Here is a 16,356-nt window from a genome sequence, read left to right on the forward strand (position 1 = left end):
AACCAGAGCTGCGTTCTGGTCGCTCTGAAGACCAGAGAGACTGCACACGACCTCCCTGGCCCTTAGAAGGTCACTTCTGGTTTATTATAAATACTGGAAGTGACATTTAAAGGCCTTTGGAGGGCCAGAGGGGGCTTCCCTGGCCCTCCAAGGCCTTTTCAGACCTTTAGGATACACCGGAAGTGACTTTCTAAGGCCTCTCAAAGCCCTTAGAACATCTTCCGGAGGACATCCTGTGAGAACACAGCTCCCATTGCCTCTGGAGGATTAGAGAGCCTAAGACCCGCAAATTTCAACATCCATGGGTTCCAGTATATATGAGACGTCTTGGAACTGATCCTCGTGGATATCAATGGCCCACTGTACAGTAAATAAATTAAAAAGTAAATTAGTAAATAAGTACATAGTGGAAAAATTAAATGAAGGCTGAGGTTGTTCTCTTATACCTGGGATGCACCTTTAATCCCATTCTGCAACCAGGGACCGATTTCTTGTTTTTTCTTTACATGATACTTTCAATCACACTTCATCTCTCTTTCTCCCTCATGCACACAATCAGTGAAATCCTCTAAACTAAATTTATTTTTTTCACATTTTTGTACCACCCTTCCTCCAATGAACTCGGGGTGATGTACATGGTCCCTCCCCTGCTTTTGTCCTCACAACAACCCTGTGAGGTTGGTCAGGTTGAGAGCTAGTGACTGGCCCAAGGTCACCCAGAAAGCTTCATGGCTGAGTGACTATTTAGGCTGCAGTTCTAACCTCACTTTCCTGGGAGCAAGTTCCGTTGAACACGGTAGGACTTACTTCTGGGTAGACCTGTTTAGGATTGTGCCCTAAATCTTATAATTTCTTATAGCTTATTTCCTCTTAAGTACCAAGTTTAATTACCATATGCACTAAAGAAAAGCAGCTATTTAATTCCCAATGAAATATAGGATTTCATATTCTATATACTAGAATAATATAGTCTGTCTTATGTAATGGTAACCTAAAACAGTAAAGTCTTGTGACACAAAAAGGAATATTTAACACACTACATGTAGAAAAGACCAAAACACACTTCAAGTCCTGTTTTGGGTATCAAGTGAATAGTTGTGTGTTTATGAAGTTACAAAAATGTTGTGGTGTTCATTAATACAGAAATTGCAGATATACAAAGAATTCAACATTAGATGAATAAATGCTGTAATAAGATTTTAATCCAGCAGAACATTACCAGTGATGACCAATTTGACACATCCATTATTATGACGCAAGTAATTTATGAGTTCTATTTTAGTCATCCAGTTTCTTGTCTTCGTAAAATCTAGCAAGAACTGAGACCTTTAGGCAGGCTGGATTTTAAGCAACTTGAAAACTAGGCCCCATTTCCTCCATAATGAGATAACAGGGCAGCATCTTCTGTGCATTAGACTCTCAACAAAATTCTGCATGAAATCACTGGTCTTTCAGCTTTTATTAAGAATCCTAAATAGGATTTGTATACTTGTGGATACAGCTTCAGTGCCGGAACCCATGTGCAGCTTGTGCATGCAAGAGTTCCTTGTGTTTTATGAGCAAGTGCAGTGTAATATCGGATCTTATTTGGCAGTGTTTCTCAAATTGTGAGTTGGAACCCACTTGGTGGGTTGTGACCTGATGTCTGGTGGGTCCCACAGAGCCTCAAGTGAAAACATGGATGTTGGAAAGATAAGATAACTAATTGCTTCAAGACCTGAGGCTATTCCAAAATCAGTTAGCTGCTAACTTCCCTACAAAGGGCTAAGCAACTGCAGTTTGCAAGCTTGTATAAAGATAGGGAGATAGTTTGAGCATCTTTTTTTCTGGTGTTTTTTTTTTTTTGCCAAATCCTTCAGTGACAGGTAGTGAGGGCAGGGGACAGGCAGCTCGTATTTCATTTTGGAATTAATGTTTCTGTATATAATACATAGCACCACACATCATTGGACTGTGTTGTTTTTTAAAAAATAAATGAATATGTAAAGAATTGTTTCTCTTTTGTTTGGGGGGGGGTGTCGGGCACAGGACAGGACACTCCATCAATGTCAAGTTTGGCATTTTCTTTTCTTGTCAATGTTTGACACACCAGGCCCAAAAGGTTCACCATAACTGCTGTAGCCTAATATATTTTCAGAGTTAATTCCTTGTTGTAGGAGGTGGGTAATCTCTTGCAGTGTTTGTGTTTTATATGTTGTGAAAGTATCTTTTGATGACACTGATTTTGTGTATACTCATTGTCTCTAGAAATAAAATGGGTGGTAAACTACATATCAAAAGATGAAAAATTATTATGTTTCAATTCATAGCAAACAATGTTTGGAAATGTTTAAGTAGCCAAACTAATGAAAAAAATCAGATAAGGACATATTCTTCAATTTGTTTTCTTCTTTGCATACAGGAGCTGCTGTGCAGCAAGGTTCAGGAAGGCCAGGTTTTGTTAGAATGTGACGCGCTATGTAAGGAAATGAAACGGAAAGCTTTTGAGGTAATGTGCCTCTTGTGGTTACACGATATTCTCACCGCTTCAGGAGAGACAAATGAGTGCACAATTATTTTTCAGGATTAGCAGGCATGAAATAGAACGCAATCAAATCAGATTTTCATGTTCAACAGCTGCCACATGTCAGATATTGCTATTTTATTTAATGTGGAACATTTGTCACTGTCTTAATGTTTTAACATAAAGTGTTAAAGCCGTGAACCACTACATGTGTTGAATTGGAATAATGGTCTAATAATTGCTCATATATCTCGCTATCTGTTGTTGTTTGGATTGGCCTCTCTTGAAAACACCTGTTTATAGAGTTGCATACATGTTCAGTGGGAAATGGACAGGTTATCTTTCTGAAGCAGTCTATTCTGCATTGCTTGATCTATTTTTTTATTTGGCACTGGTATAATACAATTAATAAGCCCATAGATTCAAGTTTTCCTCAAAGATCTTTGTTGTAGTTCACTCATAGTGATTAATAATATTTATATACCAGTTTTCAACAAAATTGTTCCCAAAGTGATTTACAGAGCTAAATAAATTGTTCCCTGTTCCTAAAGGGCTCACAATATTTTTAAAAAGGACTCAAAAGAGACATCAGCAAACAGCCATTGGAAAAGACTCCATGCTAGGGTGAAGAGGGACAGTTACTCACCCCTAGCTAAAATATACGAGGACCATGTAAGGTGCCTCTTTAAGAACATAAGAAGAGCCCTGCTGGATCAGGCCAAAGGCCCATCTAGTCCAGCTTTCTGTATCTCACAGTGTCCCACCAGATACTTCAGGGAACACACAAGAAAACAAGATCTGTACCCTGGTACCACTTCTGGCATTCTGATGTAGCCTCTTTCTAAAAACAGGAGGTTGCAAATGCCCTTCCTGGCTTGTAACCCATGATGGACTTTTCCTCCAGAAATTTGTCCAGTCTCCTTTTAAAGGCATCTAGGCCAGATGCTGTCATCACATCCTGAGGCAAGGAGTTCCGCAGACAAATTACAGGCTGGGTAAAGAAATATTTTCTTTGCCCAGTTAGCAAGCTGTGTACATTGCCTGATCTCCTGTTACTTGATTACTTAACATTTTCATGATTGAATGTGTCACTGAATCCATTGGAAATATAACATTTGAGTCTAGACTGTGTGATGCAGAATTTGGGTCTGTGGTGATTTATCTATGATTATTCATTTCATTCATGGCAGACATGACATCAAGGCATTGCTACATTAGACAGCTAGTGAATTTGTATATGTGAACCAGCCCTTAGTACTGCTTGATTTGTTTTTAGTTTATGGAAAATTAGAAAATTATGGAAAATTTAGTTTATCGAAAATTCTTATGACGGAATAAGAGTGTTGAAAAATCTCACGAGATACTATTGCTGCTTTCAAAAGTGTCTATGTATGCAAAAATTCTTCTTCTGACTAAATCAGTGAAATGCTGATTTTAGATCTAGAAGACCGATGCATAAGACCGAGGTCTCCTAGCTGCTTGGATCAGTTTTGCTTTGTAATTGTAGGCTGAGAGATGGCAATAAACGACATCTTGAAATTGTTTGCATCTATTGAGTAGGCATATATGAAGATGCGGTTAGTCTCCTAAAGGCCATGTGTGAGAGGGAACTTGGAAGATGTTACCAATATTTTGGGAAAGGGGAGTAAGTTGGGATATGATGAATGAACTCTTAGGTATCTTTGCAGTGCCTCTTATTTTGGTTTGAATAGAGAAATTAAGAGAGGGACAGAGAGATGAAGACTTTTTAGAGAGAATACTATTAATAACTGTGTCCAGGGCCTTTTCAGGCAATCAGTCTTACAGCACAAGAGTTGTGCTTTTGTTTCTCATTAGTTGTGTGAAGTTTGCTACTCTCCGCTCGCTTTTATTTTGGGCATTTGTTGATATGTGTGTTAACTGAGGTTATAGACACACACACACACACACACACACACACACACACAGAGAGAGAGAGAGAGAGAGAGAGAGAGAGAGAGAGAACATTACTGATGAATTCTAAAATTAATTATTAAGTGTTAAAGTTATTAGAGGAGACTGGGGCCCAATCCTATCCAACTCTCCAATGCTAATGCAGCCCTATCAATGGGAAATGCGCTGAATCCTGCACTGGAGGGTTAGGGTCTGAGTTCCTTAAGTAGTTCATAATGTGGGTCATTAATACAAGCAGCTACTCATTTTGTCTTAATACAAGCAAAGCACCTGTCACCCAGTTCACCCATCTATTTCTTGGTGTTCAATTTTTTTTTCATATGAGTTTCTTGAATAAAAACCAGGTTCACTTCTTCTGTGCACAATGGGAAATGTCCCTCTAAGGAATTAGAGCATCTTTAACTGGCTGTCTTCTTTGGAATTGTGGCATGAAGGGAAAATGCTGATTACCTTCTCCTCATGCACTGCATTTCTGGTCAGGGTCTCCCACATCTTTTGTATTTTACCTAAGAAAAAAAAGCACAAGTCCAAAAGATGTATTAAGTATTGCAAGTGAACCCATAGTGATCTATGGAATCCCTGAACCCATAGTATTTCTGCAATTACCAGTAAGTTGTTGTGAATGTGCTAAGTATTACTTTTCATTTTCATACAGATTAAAGAGGCAGAGGCCAGAGCTGCCATTGAAGAAGAAAAACGAAAGCAACAGGTACTGGTGCTCTTCTTCTTTCACTCCAATGGAGAAAATTCTAGAACAGTGATTTTCAATCAGTGTGCTGCACCACATTGCTGTGCTGTGAATTTTCTGCAGGAGTCTGGAGGAGGGTCATTTATTAGTAGGGCCATTGGGGGGTATGAGCCTCCAACTAGCAGCACTGTATGCCTTGTCAATTGTCAAAAACCCTGATGGTGTGCCTTGATAATTTAGCACCTTGGGGAAGGGAAACCCCCTCTTAGAGGCTCATCCACGTAGCAGAAAACTCATTATGGATTAGTGTTACATCTGTCTAATAGGTAGAGATTGGTGAAAATGGTTTTATTTTTTTTGCAGATTTTGGTGTTTTCCAAAGTTAGAAGTGCAGAAAGCAGTGTTACGTGTTTTTATTCCAAGGGTGTATTTTTATAACTACAATCACTTTAAAAGTATACTAGGTAGGTGATATAGGTAAGAACATAAGAATAGCCCCACTGGATCAGGCCATAGGCCCATCTAGTCCAGCTTCCTGTATCTCACAGCGGCCCACCAAATGCCTTAAGGAGCACACCAGATAACAAGAGACCTCATCCTGGTGCCCTCCCTTGCATCTGGCATTCTGACATAGCCCATTTCTAAAATCAGGAGGTTGCACATACACATCATGGCTTGTAACCCGTAATGGATTTTTCCTCCAGAAACTTGTCCAATCCCCTTTTAAAGGCATCCAGGTCAGATGCCATCACCACATCCTGTGGCAAGGAGTTCCACAGACCAACAACACCCTGAGTAAAGAAATATTTTCTTTTGTCTGTTCTAACTCTCCCAACACTCAATTTTAGTGGATGTCCCCTGGTTCTGGTGTTATGTGAGAGTGTAAAGATCTCTCTATCCACTCTGTCTATCCCCTGCATAATTTTGTATGTCTCAATCGTGTCCCCCCTCAGGCGTCTCTTTTCTAGGCTGAAGAGGCCCAAACACCATAGCCTTTCCTCGTAAGGAAGGTGCCCCAGCCCCGTAATCATCTTAGTCGCTCTCTTTTGCACCTTTTCCATTTCCACTATGTCTTTTTTCAGATGCGGCGACCAGAACTGGACACAATACTCCAGGTGTGGCCTTACCATAGATTTGTACAACGGCATTATAGTATTGACACCCACTCTCTGTTTCCTGGTCTTCAACCAGTTCTCAATCCATGAGAGGACCTGTCCTCTAATTCCCTGACTGTGGAGTTTTTTCAGTAGCCTTTGGTGAGGGACCGTGTCGAATGCCTTCTGAAAGTCCAGATATATAATGTCCACGGGTTCTCCCACATCCACATGCCTGTTGACCTTTTCAAAGAATTCTATAAGGTTCGTGAGGCAAGACTTACCCTTACAGAAGCCATGCTGATTCTCCCTCAGCAAGGCCTGTTCATCTATGTGTTTTGAAATTCTATCTTTGATGAGGCATTCCTCATCTCACCCGGTATATATGTTAGGCTGACCGGCCTATAGTTTCCCAGGTCCCCTCTCTTTCCCTTTTTAAAGATCGGTGTGACATTTGCTATCCTTCAATCTTCTGGCACCTTGGCCGTTTTGAGGGACAAGTTGCATATTTTAGTCAAGAGATCAGCAACTTCATTCTTCAATTCTTTAATAACTCTTGGGTGGATGCCATCAGGGCCCGGTGACTTATTGATCTTTAATTTATCAATGAGGTCTGAAACATCTTCTCTTTTAACCTCTATCTGACTTAATTCCTTGGTCAGGAGGGGGCCGTTCGGGCAGTGGTATCTACCCGAGGTCTTCTGCTGTGAAGACAGATGCAAAGAACTCATTTAATTTCTCTGCCATCTCTAAGTCTCCTTTTATCTCCCCTTTCCCTCCCTCACCAGCCAGAGGGCCAACCGCTTCTCTGACAGGTTTCCTGCTTCTAACATATTTGAAGAAGCTTTTATTATTCCCCTTAATGTTGCTGGCCATGAGTTCCTCATAATCTCTCTTGGCCTCCCATATCACCTTCTTACATTTCTTTTGCCACAGTTTATGTTCCTTTTTATTCTCCTCATTAGGGCAAGACTTCCATTTACGGAAGGAAGCTTCCTTGTCCTTCACAGCCTCTCTAACTTGGCTGGTTAGCCATGCGGGCACCCTCCTGGACTTAGTTGAACCCTTCTTTCTTTGCGGTATACACCTCTGCTGGGCCTCTATTACTGTTGTTTTAAGCAGCCTCCATGCACTCTGGAGAGATTGGACTCTTTTTACCTTCCCTTTCAACCTCCTCCTAACCAGCCTCCTCATTTGAGGGAAGTCCGCCCGTTGGAAGTCAAGGGTTTTTGTGAGAGATTTGCCTGGTATTCTTTCCCTGATGTGCATGTCGAAACGGATCGCAGCATGATCACTGTTCCCCAATGGCTCCGTAACACTGATATCTCTAACCAGGTCCTGAGTACTGCACAATATTAAATCCAGAGTCACCTGTCCTCTGGTGGGCTCCATGACTAGCTACTCTAAGGCACAGTCATTTAGCATGTAAAGGAATCCAGTCTCCTTTTCGTGACCAGAACACAAACTGACCCAGTCAATATGAGGATAGTTGAAGTCCCCCATGATTACAACCCTGTCCCTCCTTGTCACCTCCCTTCTCTGTCTCCTCATTTCAAGGTCCCCTTCTGATTTCTGGTCTGGAGGACGATAGTACGCCCCCAGTATTACATCGCTTCTCAGGCGTGGTAATTTAACCCACAGAGATTCTACGGTGGAGTTGGACCCACCTTCAAACTCTCCTTTGCTGGATTCTATCCTTTCCTTAACATAAATGGCCACCCCACCTCCAACTCGCCCCTCCCTGTCCCTCCTGTAGAATTTATAGCCCGGGACTGCAGTATCCCACTGGTTCTCCGCATTCCACCAGGTTTCCGTTATGCCCACTATGTCAATGTTTTCCTTTGTCACCAGACATTCCAGTTCTCCCATCTTTGCTCAGAGACTTTGGGCATTTGCATAAAAGCATTTGTACATGGAATGCCCCAGGATGGGCTGCTTATTAGCTCCTTTGTCTCCGTATCCTCTGACTGTGCCAAACCGTCTATCACATCCCATCACGCTACCACTCCCAATTTTTTCTCCTACTCTGCCTTTGTCTTGTTGTTCTCTAACCTCCCCATCCTCGTCCCATAGGGATGAGGAGTCCCGAACTGGATGTTCCTCGGCTCCTGTCGGCCTTCCCCCAGGGATCAGTTTAAAAGCTGCTCTGCCACCTTTTTATGGTATAGTGGTGGTGGTATACTGTCGGTGGATGTGGCTACATACATGTTGAGGTGTTAAACAGTATGTAGAGGCGTTAAAGAATGCTTTTATTTTTTCACAGATTTTAGTTTTTTTACTGTCTTCTTTACAAAAATGAGAAGTGCAGAAAGCAGTGTTATATGTTCTTATTTTGTTACCACAAAAAAAAATCACCTGCATGATTAAAACTTCTGCATTTAGTTTTTCAAGCAAAGTATTGGGTGTTTTACAAAAACACTTGTAGAAATCTTATTTAATGAAGATGTACAACCCAAATTGGCAGTAATCAGGGTGGCATGACTTTGCTGCTACCCCACGCTGATGCTGCATTTGCCACATCTGCTGCAGCTCTAAAGAAAAGAAGCTCTTTACCATGGTTCTTGTGTGTTTTTGTCAAACATGGAAGTGTGAGAATTAGTTTTTTTTTTCAACATATGGTATGTACTGTCCCTGTAAATAAAGCTGGAAGTTTTGTACTTCTAGCATTAAGGAAATTGAAAGGAGAGTAAAGTAAGGAGGGGGATTATCTGCTTCTTGCTTGGATGAATAGGAAGCAGGATTGAGTCAGTGGCCGCAGCAGCCATGGGGTGAGGTGCTACCCAAATTGACCACTCCCATCAAACCACTACTTGCAAACCACTGCTGATGTAGTGTGCTTCACCTTGCTCCATGGTTGGGCCAGCAGTGGCAGTAATACTATGGTATAACAAATAGTGGCTTTTTGTGCTTTTTTTTTTCTTCCAACTCCTCTGAACAAATTGGAATTAAGTTTCTCTGCTTTGGGTCAAGCAGGAACCTATCCATTTTTTGAACTGAGAGAAAACCAGCTATAAAATCTGAGACTTCTGAAAAAGCAGCTGTTTTGACCACATGGGCTATGAATTTTGCTCAGGGGCAGAGTCTTCTTTAGACATTCCCTTAGATAAGTGGTTCTCAAACTGGTGGGTCACGACCCACAGTTCGTGTGAAGGTTCCCCTGTCCCTTTAAGGGGCGGGGGAAGGGGAGAGGCAGGAAATCGATCTCCAGGATCACGTCCCTATGGGGGAGGTGGGGGGGGGGCTTTCTACTTACTTTATGTAGGTAGGGCTGTAGCAGGCTACAGGAGGTGCAGGGAACCCTGCACAGTCCTCCACGGCACTCCAAGGCTTGGATTTGTCAATGAAAGTGGGTACAAAGCACTTCCATTTTGCAGGAGGTGCTTTGCGCCTGCTTTTATTGAGGATTCCAAGCCTTGGGGAGCACTGCAGAAGGCTGCGATCCTGGGGATAGCGTTGCTGCCCTAGCCCCCCCTCCACAAATACTTACTGACAGAGTAAAGCTCCCTCAAAGTAAGAGAAACACTGCCTTAGATTGTACTATATTTGCTTAGCTCCTGCGAATGTAAAACTGTACAATCTAGTGAAAGGGATACCTGCCTTAAAGTAGTTTCCTTATTAAACTTGTTCAGTTAATTGGAAATTTTTAATTGTGGTCTTTTTTGTATTTTTTAAATTGTTGTAAGCCACCTTGGGTCCCTTCAGGGAGAAAGATGGGATATAAATATAGTAAATAAATAAATTTTTCTCTTAAACTTCTTCACACACATTGAGATTAGTTTTTCTTTTAAATTAAATTGCAGTTCTCAAATGCTCTCATAAGAACTGAATTCTAATAAGAACCAGTTGCCTCCCCTATGTTTAAAAAAAATCAACCTTGTTTAGGCTTTTTGTTCAGTATTATGGAACTTGTGTAGCAGAAATGAAGTTCTATGCACTGTGTTCTGATAATTGGCAAAGGGTTAAAATTTAGAGAAGAGTTACTTAGTTAACTATTCTTAACAAAAATTGTTTGGTTAAAGAAACTTCAACTTTGCTTCTTAAAGAGCATTTCTTAATCTGCATATTCTATAGAAATTAGCTTGGGGGGGGGCCGAGTTAGAATATATACTTTGGCATATACACTGTAGGATTTTAGGCATCTAACCCTACCAAACTCTGACTCCAGTACTACCATATCATGCCTATAAAAGAATTTTGTTGCACACCTTTCTGAGGCACAGTTTTAAAAATGATTTGTGCTCCAGTTTTACACAATACCATTCTATAATTAGTTTTCAGAACTAATTTTTTTCTTTTTTCCTCCCATCCAGGCTGAATTGGAGGCGTTTGAAAATAGATTAAAAGGGCGTCGAAAAAACAAGAGAAGAAAAGATGAGATTGAAGTCGAGCCATCTGTATGGCAAAAGTATAAGAACATGATTGTGCTGCCAGTATGTGGAGCTGCTGTTGTGATGTTGGCGTGGTTCATAGCATACAATGACTGAAATATTAATATTTATTTCCACACACCTCAGTATGATTGTAGGTAGCTGCTGTTAACGATGGTTTATGGCATACGTTAGGATGTAATACTCAGTTGTAGTTTTAATTACAGTTTTCCTCTGTTCTTCTAAAGAAAAACAAAACCAAGCCCAATCTTTATACTTTACCAAAAGATCTATTTATAACAAGATAGTGAGTTAACAATATTAATCTTGTATGTTCCCATGGTGCAGCATCAGTCCCAAATACTTGTGTCAGACCCTTACAGGCCTCATTGGCTGAGATTCACCAAGTATTGTTTTTGTCAACATCCATTTGTTTTATGCCATGTCTAAAAATCTCCATGCATGTTCTAGTTGGATACCATGTTCTAGTTGGTATGTGTAGTCATCTTTAACAGTGCTAATCACCTCTTGGTTGGCAGAACAAGAAAGCTTTGATGCTGTCAAAGCTGACCATACTTGCTGTCTGTTGGAGAGGTTTGCAACTCTCATCCAACAACCACTGTACACAGAGCTCCTAAGCTAGATAGTTGCTGTAGCATACATGCACAGTTCTTGTTTTGTAAAGATTCTTCTTCGTGGTCCAAGACACTTGACTTGCAGTGCAAGTATTTCATTTTAATTGGGTTGTGGATCAGGCTGTTACCTGAATAGAAGGCAATATTTAATATTTTGCTTAGCCTAATTAAAGTAGATCTTTAAATAAAATATGGAACTACTCTTGTTGCATAGAAATTCTGTTTATAGTTTGTATATATCAGAAGTTTTCCTGATATAGTTCAGAATCCTGTTCCAAAATACATTTTTGTTAGATTTGAACAGGGAAACAAACTCTTTCCTCACAGGCATTATTTCAAAACCAATTTTGTGCAAATGGCTGGTATAAACATGATATTTTGCTATACACTCAGATTCCCCTCCCCCAATGGTTTTCACAAAGGAAACTTGCTTTACATAAAGGACAGGTATTCACAGTATGAAGAAAAAATACAGGTCTTTAATCAAAGTGTAGTGGTATATACCAAAATTTGAAATGTTGGCTTAAGCATGTGCTCTGAAAATTACATTAAGTGTAAACCCAAGTAGTTGTTCAGATGTCTAGCTACCCTTATAAATGTTTCAATTAAAAAATTGGCAACCTTGTCTCAAACTTCTCAAAAATGAATGTTCAAGATAATTGCTCAAAACATGAACTATTTTAGTAATTAATTATATAGCAAACACTGTCACATTAAATGAGAGAGTACAAGTTCATTCCGCAATCTTGCTGGTAATTAAAGTGGTAAATTTAACCTTAGTGATGTTCACTTTCCTTTTAAATGATGCCTCCATAAGAATTTGCTAAACTCAAATCTGGCATCTTGGGCAAACGTTCCAGGTGAGATCTGAAGGAGTACTTGTATAACTCCAAGTAGAGTTTGCAGTTATTTTCTTAGGTTGCCAGTAATAGATCTGATCAACATTACACAATGCAAAAATGTCTTTACATACATCATTATGTAAGGTTAGTGGCATCAGAAATATACTTTGCTAGCTATAAAATCTTTTATAGAAGTTCAATTCTTGAAATTGTGCAATTTTGACTTACTGTACTTTTAAAATGTGAAATATTTATTTTAAATTTATCATTACTTGAAAAAACCCTAAATTTTGAAAAGATTCATCCTGCAAGTACACATCTATTAAAACCTTAATTACTAGCTCAGTTGTTGACTGACTTACCCCCCAAAAATAAAAAAATAAACTTACTCATGTAACTAATAGATATTACACTAGATTATCTGGTTTCACTCTTAGGTCTGTTAGCACTGGCATACAGGGGGTGGGTCAAGGGGGGCAAATATCCTGGGGAGCCACACCTCCAGGATGGCATCTGCCAGGCCCCCCACTGCCATTCATGATGCTGCTGCATTTGTCTGCCCTTCGGAGGCCTTCTGAGGGCCAAGGCGAATGTGTGCGGCCCTTTCTGGAGGTCTTCTGAGGCCTCCAGAGGGCATTTAAACGACACTTCTGGTTTTCTGATGAAGACTGGAAGTGACCTTCAAAGGCCTTCCAGGGTCTTAGAAGACCTCTGCAGGGCCGGAGGAGGCCATGTGTAGCTGCCCCAGACACTGAGGTATGGGGGGCAATGGGGGTGGCATTCTGTGATCCTGGCCTCAGGAGGCATAGGGGCCAGGATCACAGGTGTCTGTTAGCACAGTGATTTTCAACCTTTTTTGTCTCATGGCACACTGACAAGGTACTAAAATTGTCAAGGCACACCATCAGTTTTTGGAAAATTGACAAGGCACACCATACTGTTGGTGGGGGGCTCATATCCCCCAATGGTCCTATTAAAAATTGACCCTCCACCAAACTCCGGCGGCACACCTGGAGACCATTCGCGGCACACAAGTGTGCCATGGCACAGTGGTTGAAAATGGCTGTGTTAGCAGGAGCCTTTTATAAATTTTGTATACTCATTACAAAAAGAGAAGGTATCTGTCAATTGAAATAAATTGCATGAAAAATGTGGTTTTCTATATCAGTGAGTTTTGAGTCCTCAGAGGAAGTGAGACGGCATTCCTGGCAGACCTCTCCTTGGACAGAGCTTGCCCTTCCCCTTGCTTGTGTCATAAGAGAGACAGTGGTGCTTAGTCCCAGGAAATTATGTATAGGATTGCAGCCTACATCTCAGGGAAAGAGGCTTGCAAACCACTGCTTCTCTATTTGCATCAGTCTTTTGTTGTAAGTGGCTTACAACATTACTCACTGGACTTCCTTCCACTGATTTTTTTCTTTCCCTCACTTGGTACACAGAGGAACTATCAAAACATGACTAAAGAAACAAGAGGTTGGTGGCAGTGTTACTTGTAAGCTGTGCAGCTTGGCTTTCCTGGAAGTCCAGCATCCAGAAACACCACCACACAGTAACAGAAGGTCCACGCTCACACCACTTAGACCAAGGGTTTCCAAAGTGTGCATCATGATGCCTTAGGTAAGGCATCACTGCACACTCACAGGAGAGCCATGGGATATCCCTGGTTGCCCCTCATTCCCCTGGGCGCCACCATCTTGGATCTTGCAAAATCCAAGATGGTGTTCTGTGATCTTGTGAGATTTCAGGAGATCCAAAACAGTGGCACCTAACTGACCCAGGAAGAAGAAGCTGCAGAGGCGTCATGACCCAGGTAAGTTTGGGAAACACTGCCTTAGAGGGAACATTGGTGTGTGTGTGTCACCATCATCTGGCACTTCCTGTTTTTTTTCCATCTAGAGTTCCTTGAAATGCTATGAACTTGTGCTTGGGGTGGGTACTTGACAAAAGCTGCAAAATAATGGAGATTGTTGGAGGTACTAGGCTTGACTATGTGTACAGAGTGTTAAAGCTTCATCAAACAAAACAGCTACATCTGAATACCAGCCACACAAAAGGCAAGTTCCTGCTCTTTCCCCCAACATAGAAAGAAAGGAGCAGAAAGAGATAGTAGATCGACGCTCACAGGAAGTTAATTGCTTCCTGTTAGCATCAATTGAGTTTTTTCAGGCATTCAGGCTGCCTGCCTGCGCATCTCTATAAGCTTAAATGCTTATATCAGTGTGTACAAGTAAGAAAATTTTTGCCCCAGTAAGGCTCTAAACAATGTTAATGGGCACAAGGGCGGGGGACGGGATGGGACACAGAGGATGGTGGATCCACTGATACTGAATGCACTGATACAGGGCCCCGCCTGTACTACCATTTTGTGTCTCAGATTTTTACTCAAAAATATTGACATGAAAGTATTACATGGTATCAATTAGAGATGGTTGTTTTATTCTAAGCCTACAGGATTATCAATGCTTTAATTCAGATCATTTGGAATTATGTATGTCAATACAATAAATTAATGTTCTGGATCTGTTCCAGAAGCCCCACAGTTAAAGCGGGTATGGGCAAACACTGTCCCACACTCTGCAGAGCCAAGGAAAGCTCCCCTCACCTCCATTCGTCCTCAGCCTTTTCCGGGCTTAGAATGAGCCCAACAGTAATAAAAGTATCACTTCCAGTTTCTCAGGGCCTCCCAGTGCTTTATTTTGTATTGGCAACCTTCAGTCTCGAAAGACTATGGTATCGCGCTCTGAAAGGTGGTTCTGGCACAGCGTCTAGTGTGGCTGAAAAGGCCAATCCGGGAGTGACAATCCCTTCCACACTGGGAGCAAGTGCAGTCTGTCCCTGGTCTGTCTCCCTGGCTATGGGCCTTCCTTCTTTGCCTCTTTGCCTCAGACTGTTGGCAAAGTGTCTCTTCAAACTGGGAAAGGCCATGCTGCACAGCCTGCCTCCAAGCGGACCGCTCAGAGGCCAGGGTTTCCCACTTGTTGAGGTCCATTCCTAAGGCCTACAAGATCCCTCTTGCAGATGTCCTTGTATCACAGCTGTGGTCTACCTGTAGGGCGCTTTCCTTGCACGAGTTCTCCATAGAGGAGATCCTTTGGGATGCGGCCATCATCCATTCTCACGACATGACCGAGCCAACGCAGGCGTCTCTGTTTCAGCAGTGCATACATGCTAGGGATTCCAGCATGTTCCAGGACTGTGTTGTTTGGAACTTTGTCCTGCCAGGTAATGCCGAGAATGCGCCGGAGGCAGCGCATGTTGAAAGTGTTCAGTTTCCTCTCCTGTTGTGAGCAGAGAGTCCATGACTCGCTGCAGTACAGAAGTGTACTCAGGACGCAAGCTCTGTAGACCTGGATCTTGGTATGTTCTGTCAGCTTCTTGTTGGACCAGACTCTCTTTGTGAGTCTGGAAAACGTGGTAGCTGCTTTACGGATGTGTTTGTTTAGCTCAGTATCGAGAGAAAGAGTGTCGGAGATCGTTGAGCCAAGGTACACAAAGTCATGGACAACCTCCAGTTCATGCGCAGAGATTGTAATGCAGGGAGGTGAGTCCACATCCTGAACCATGACCTGTGTTTTCTTTAGGCTGATCGTCAGTCCAAAATCTTGGCAGGCCTTGCTAAAACGATCCATGAGCTGCTGGAGATCTTTGGCAGAGTGGGTAGTGACAGCTGCATCGTCGGCAAAGAGGAAGTCACGAAGATCCTTAAGGAGATCTTAAGGAGGAAAAAAGGAGGAAATGTTCAGAGAACAAGCTGTCTCAAGAAGAGGAAGAATTTATGGATTGAATTCAAGAATAACAGAATGAAAAAGAAAAAAGAAAAACAGGGAGGCCAAGAAAATCAACATTTAAGAAGAAAAAGAAGAAAAAGAAGTGGAAGAACCAGTCGGAGGACTAAGAGGGAACACCAATAAGATAGAGTACAAAATAAACAATAAGAAGAAGGTCAAAATGGTTGAATAATAAGTAGATTTTTTTTAAATTATATTAAATTAAAATAGATGTAAATGAAAATTTGAAATATAAACATTGTGGAAATTTGGAATATAAGTATTTTGAAAATTAAAGTGGTAAATATATGAAATAAATTAGATGGAATTGCAAATTTGGAATATAAGTATTGTGTAAATTAAAGTGGTATTAAGATAAATAAAAGGGTTATTTTTTAAAAGAGAAGGTAAATAAAATAAATTATAGATGTCAATTTATTTTGGAGAAAATATTAAATCTGTATTTTGGGTTAATAAATATGTGGTGGATAGGCGAAGTATAATACCATTGTAATCGGAGATATTTGA

General features: G+C 41.2%; 1 protein-coding gene across 1 annotated transcript in view; it reads left to right on the plus strand.

Moving 5' to 3' along the window:
* NFXL1 (nuclear transcription factor, X-box binding like 1) overlaps positions 1-11,862 on the plus strand; it is a 55,207-nt gene extending 43,345 nt beyond the window's left edge. Inside the window, exons 20-22 of the mRNA XM_066632038.1 lie at positions 2,402-2,488; positions 5,091-5,144; positions 10,528-11,862. Coding sequence (XP_066488135.1) covers positions 2,402-2,488; positions 5,091-5,144; positions 10,528-10,701 — 315 coding nt within the window. The 3' untranslated portion in view covers positions 10,702-11,862. The remainder of the gene's footprint in view (positions 1-2,401; positions 2,489-5,090; positions 5,145-10,527) is intronic.
* Positions 11,863-16,356: the final 4,494 nt, after the last annotated feature.

Source organism: Tiliqua scincoides, chromosome 6 (assembly GCF_035046505.1).
Source record: "Tiliqua scincoides isolate rTilSci1 chromosome 6, rTilSci1.hap2, whole genome shotgun sequence".
Classification (NCBI taxonomy): Eukaryota; Metazoa; Chordata; class Lepidosauria; order Squamata; family Scincidae; genus Tiliqua; species Tiliqua scincoides.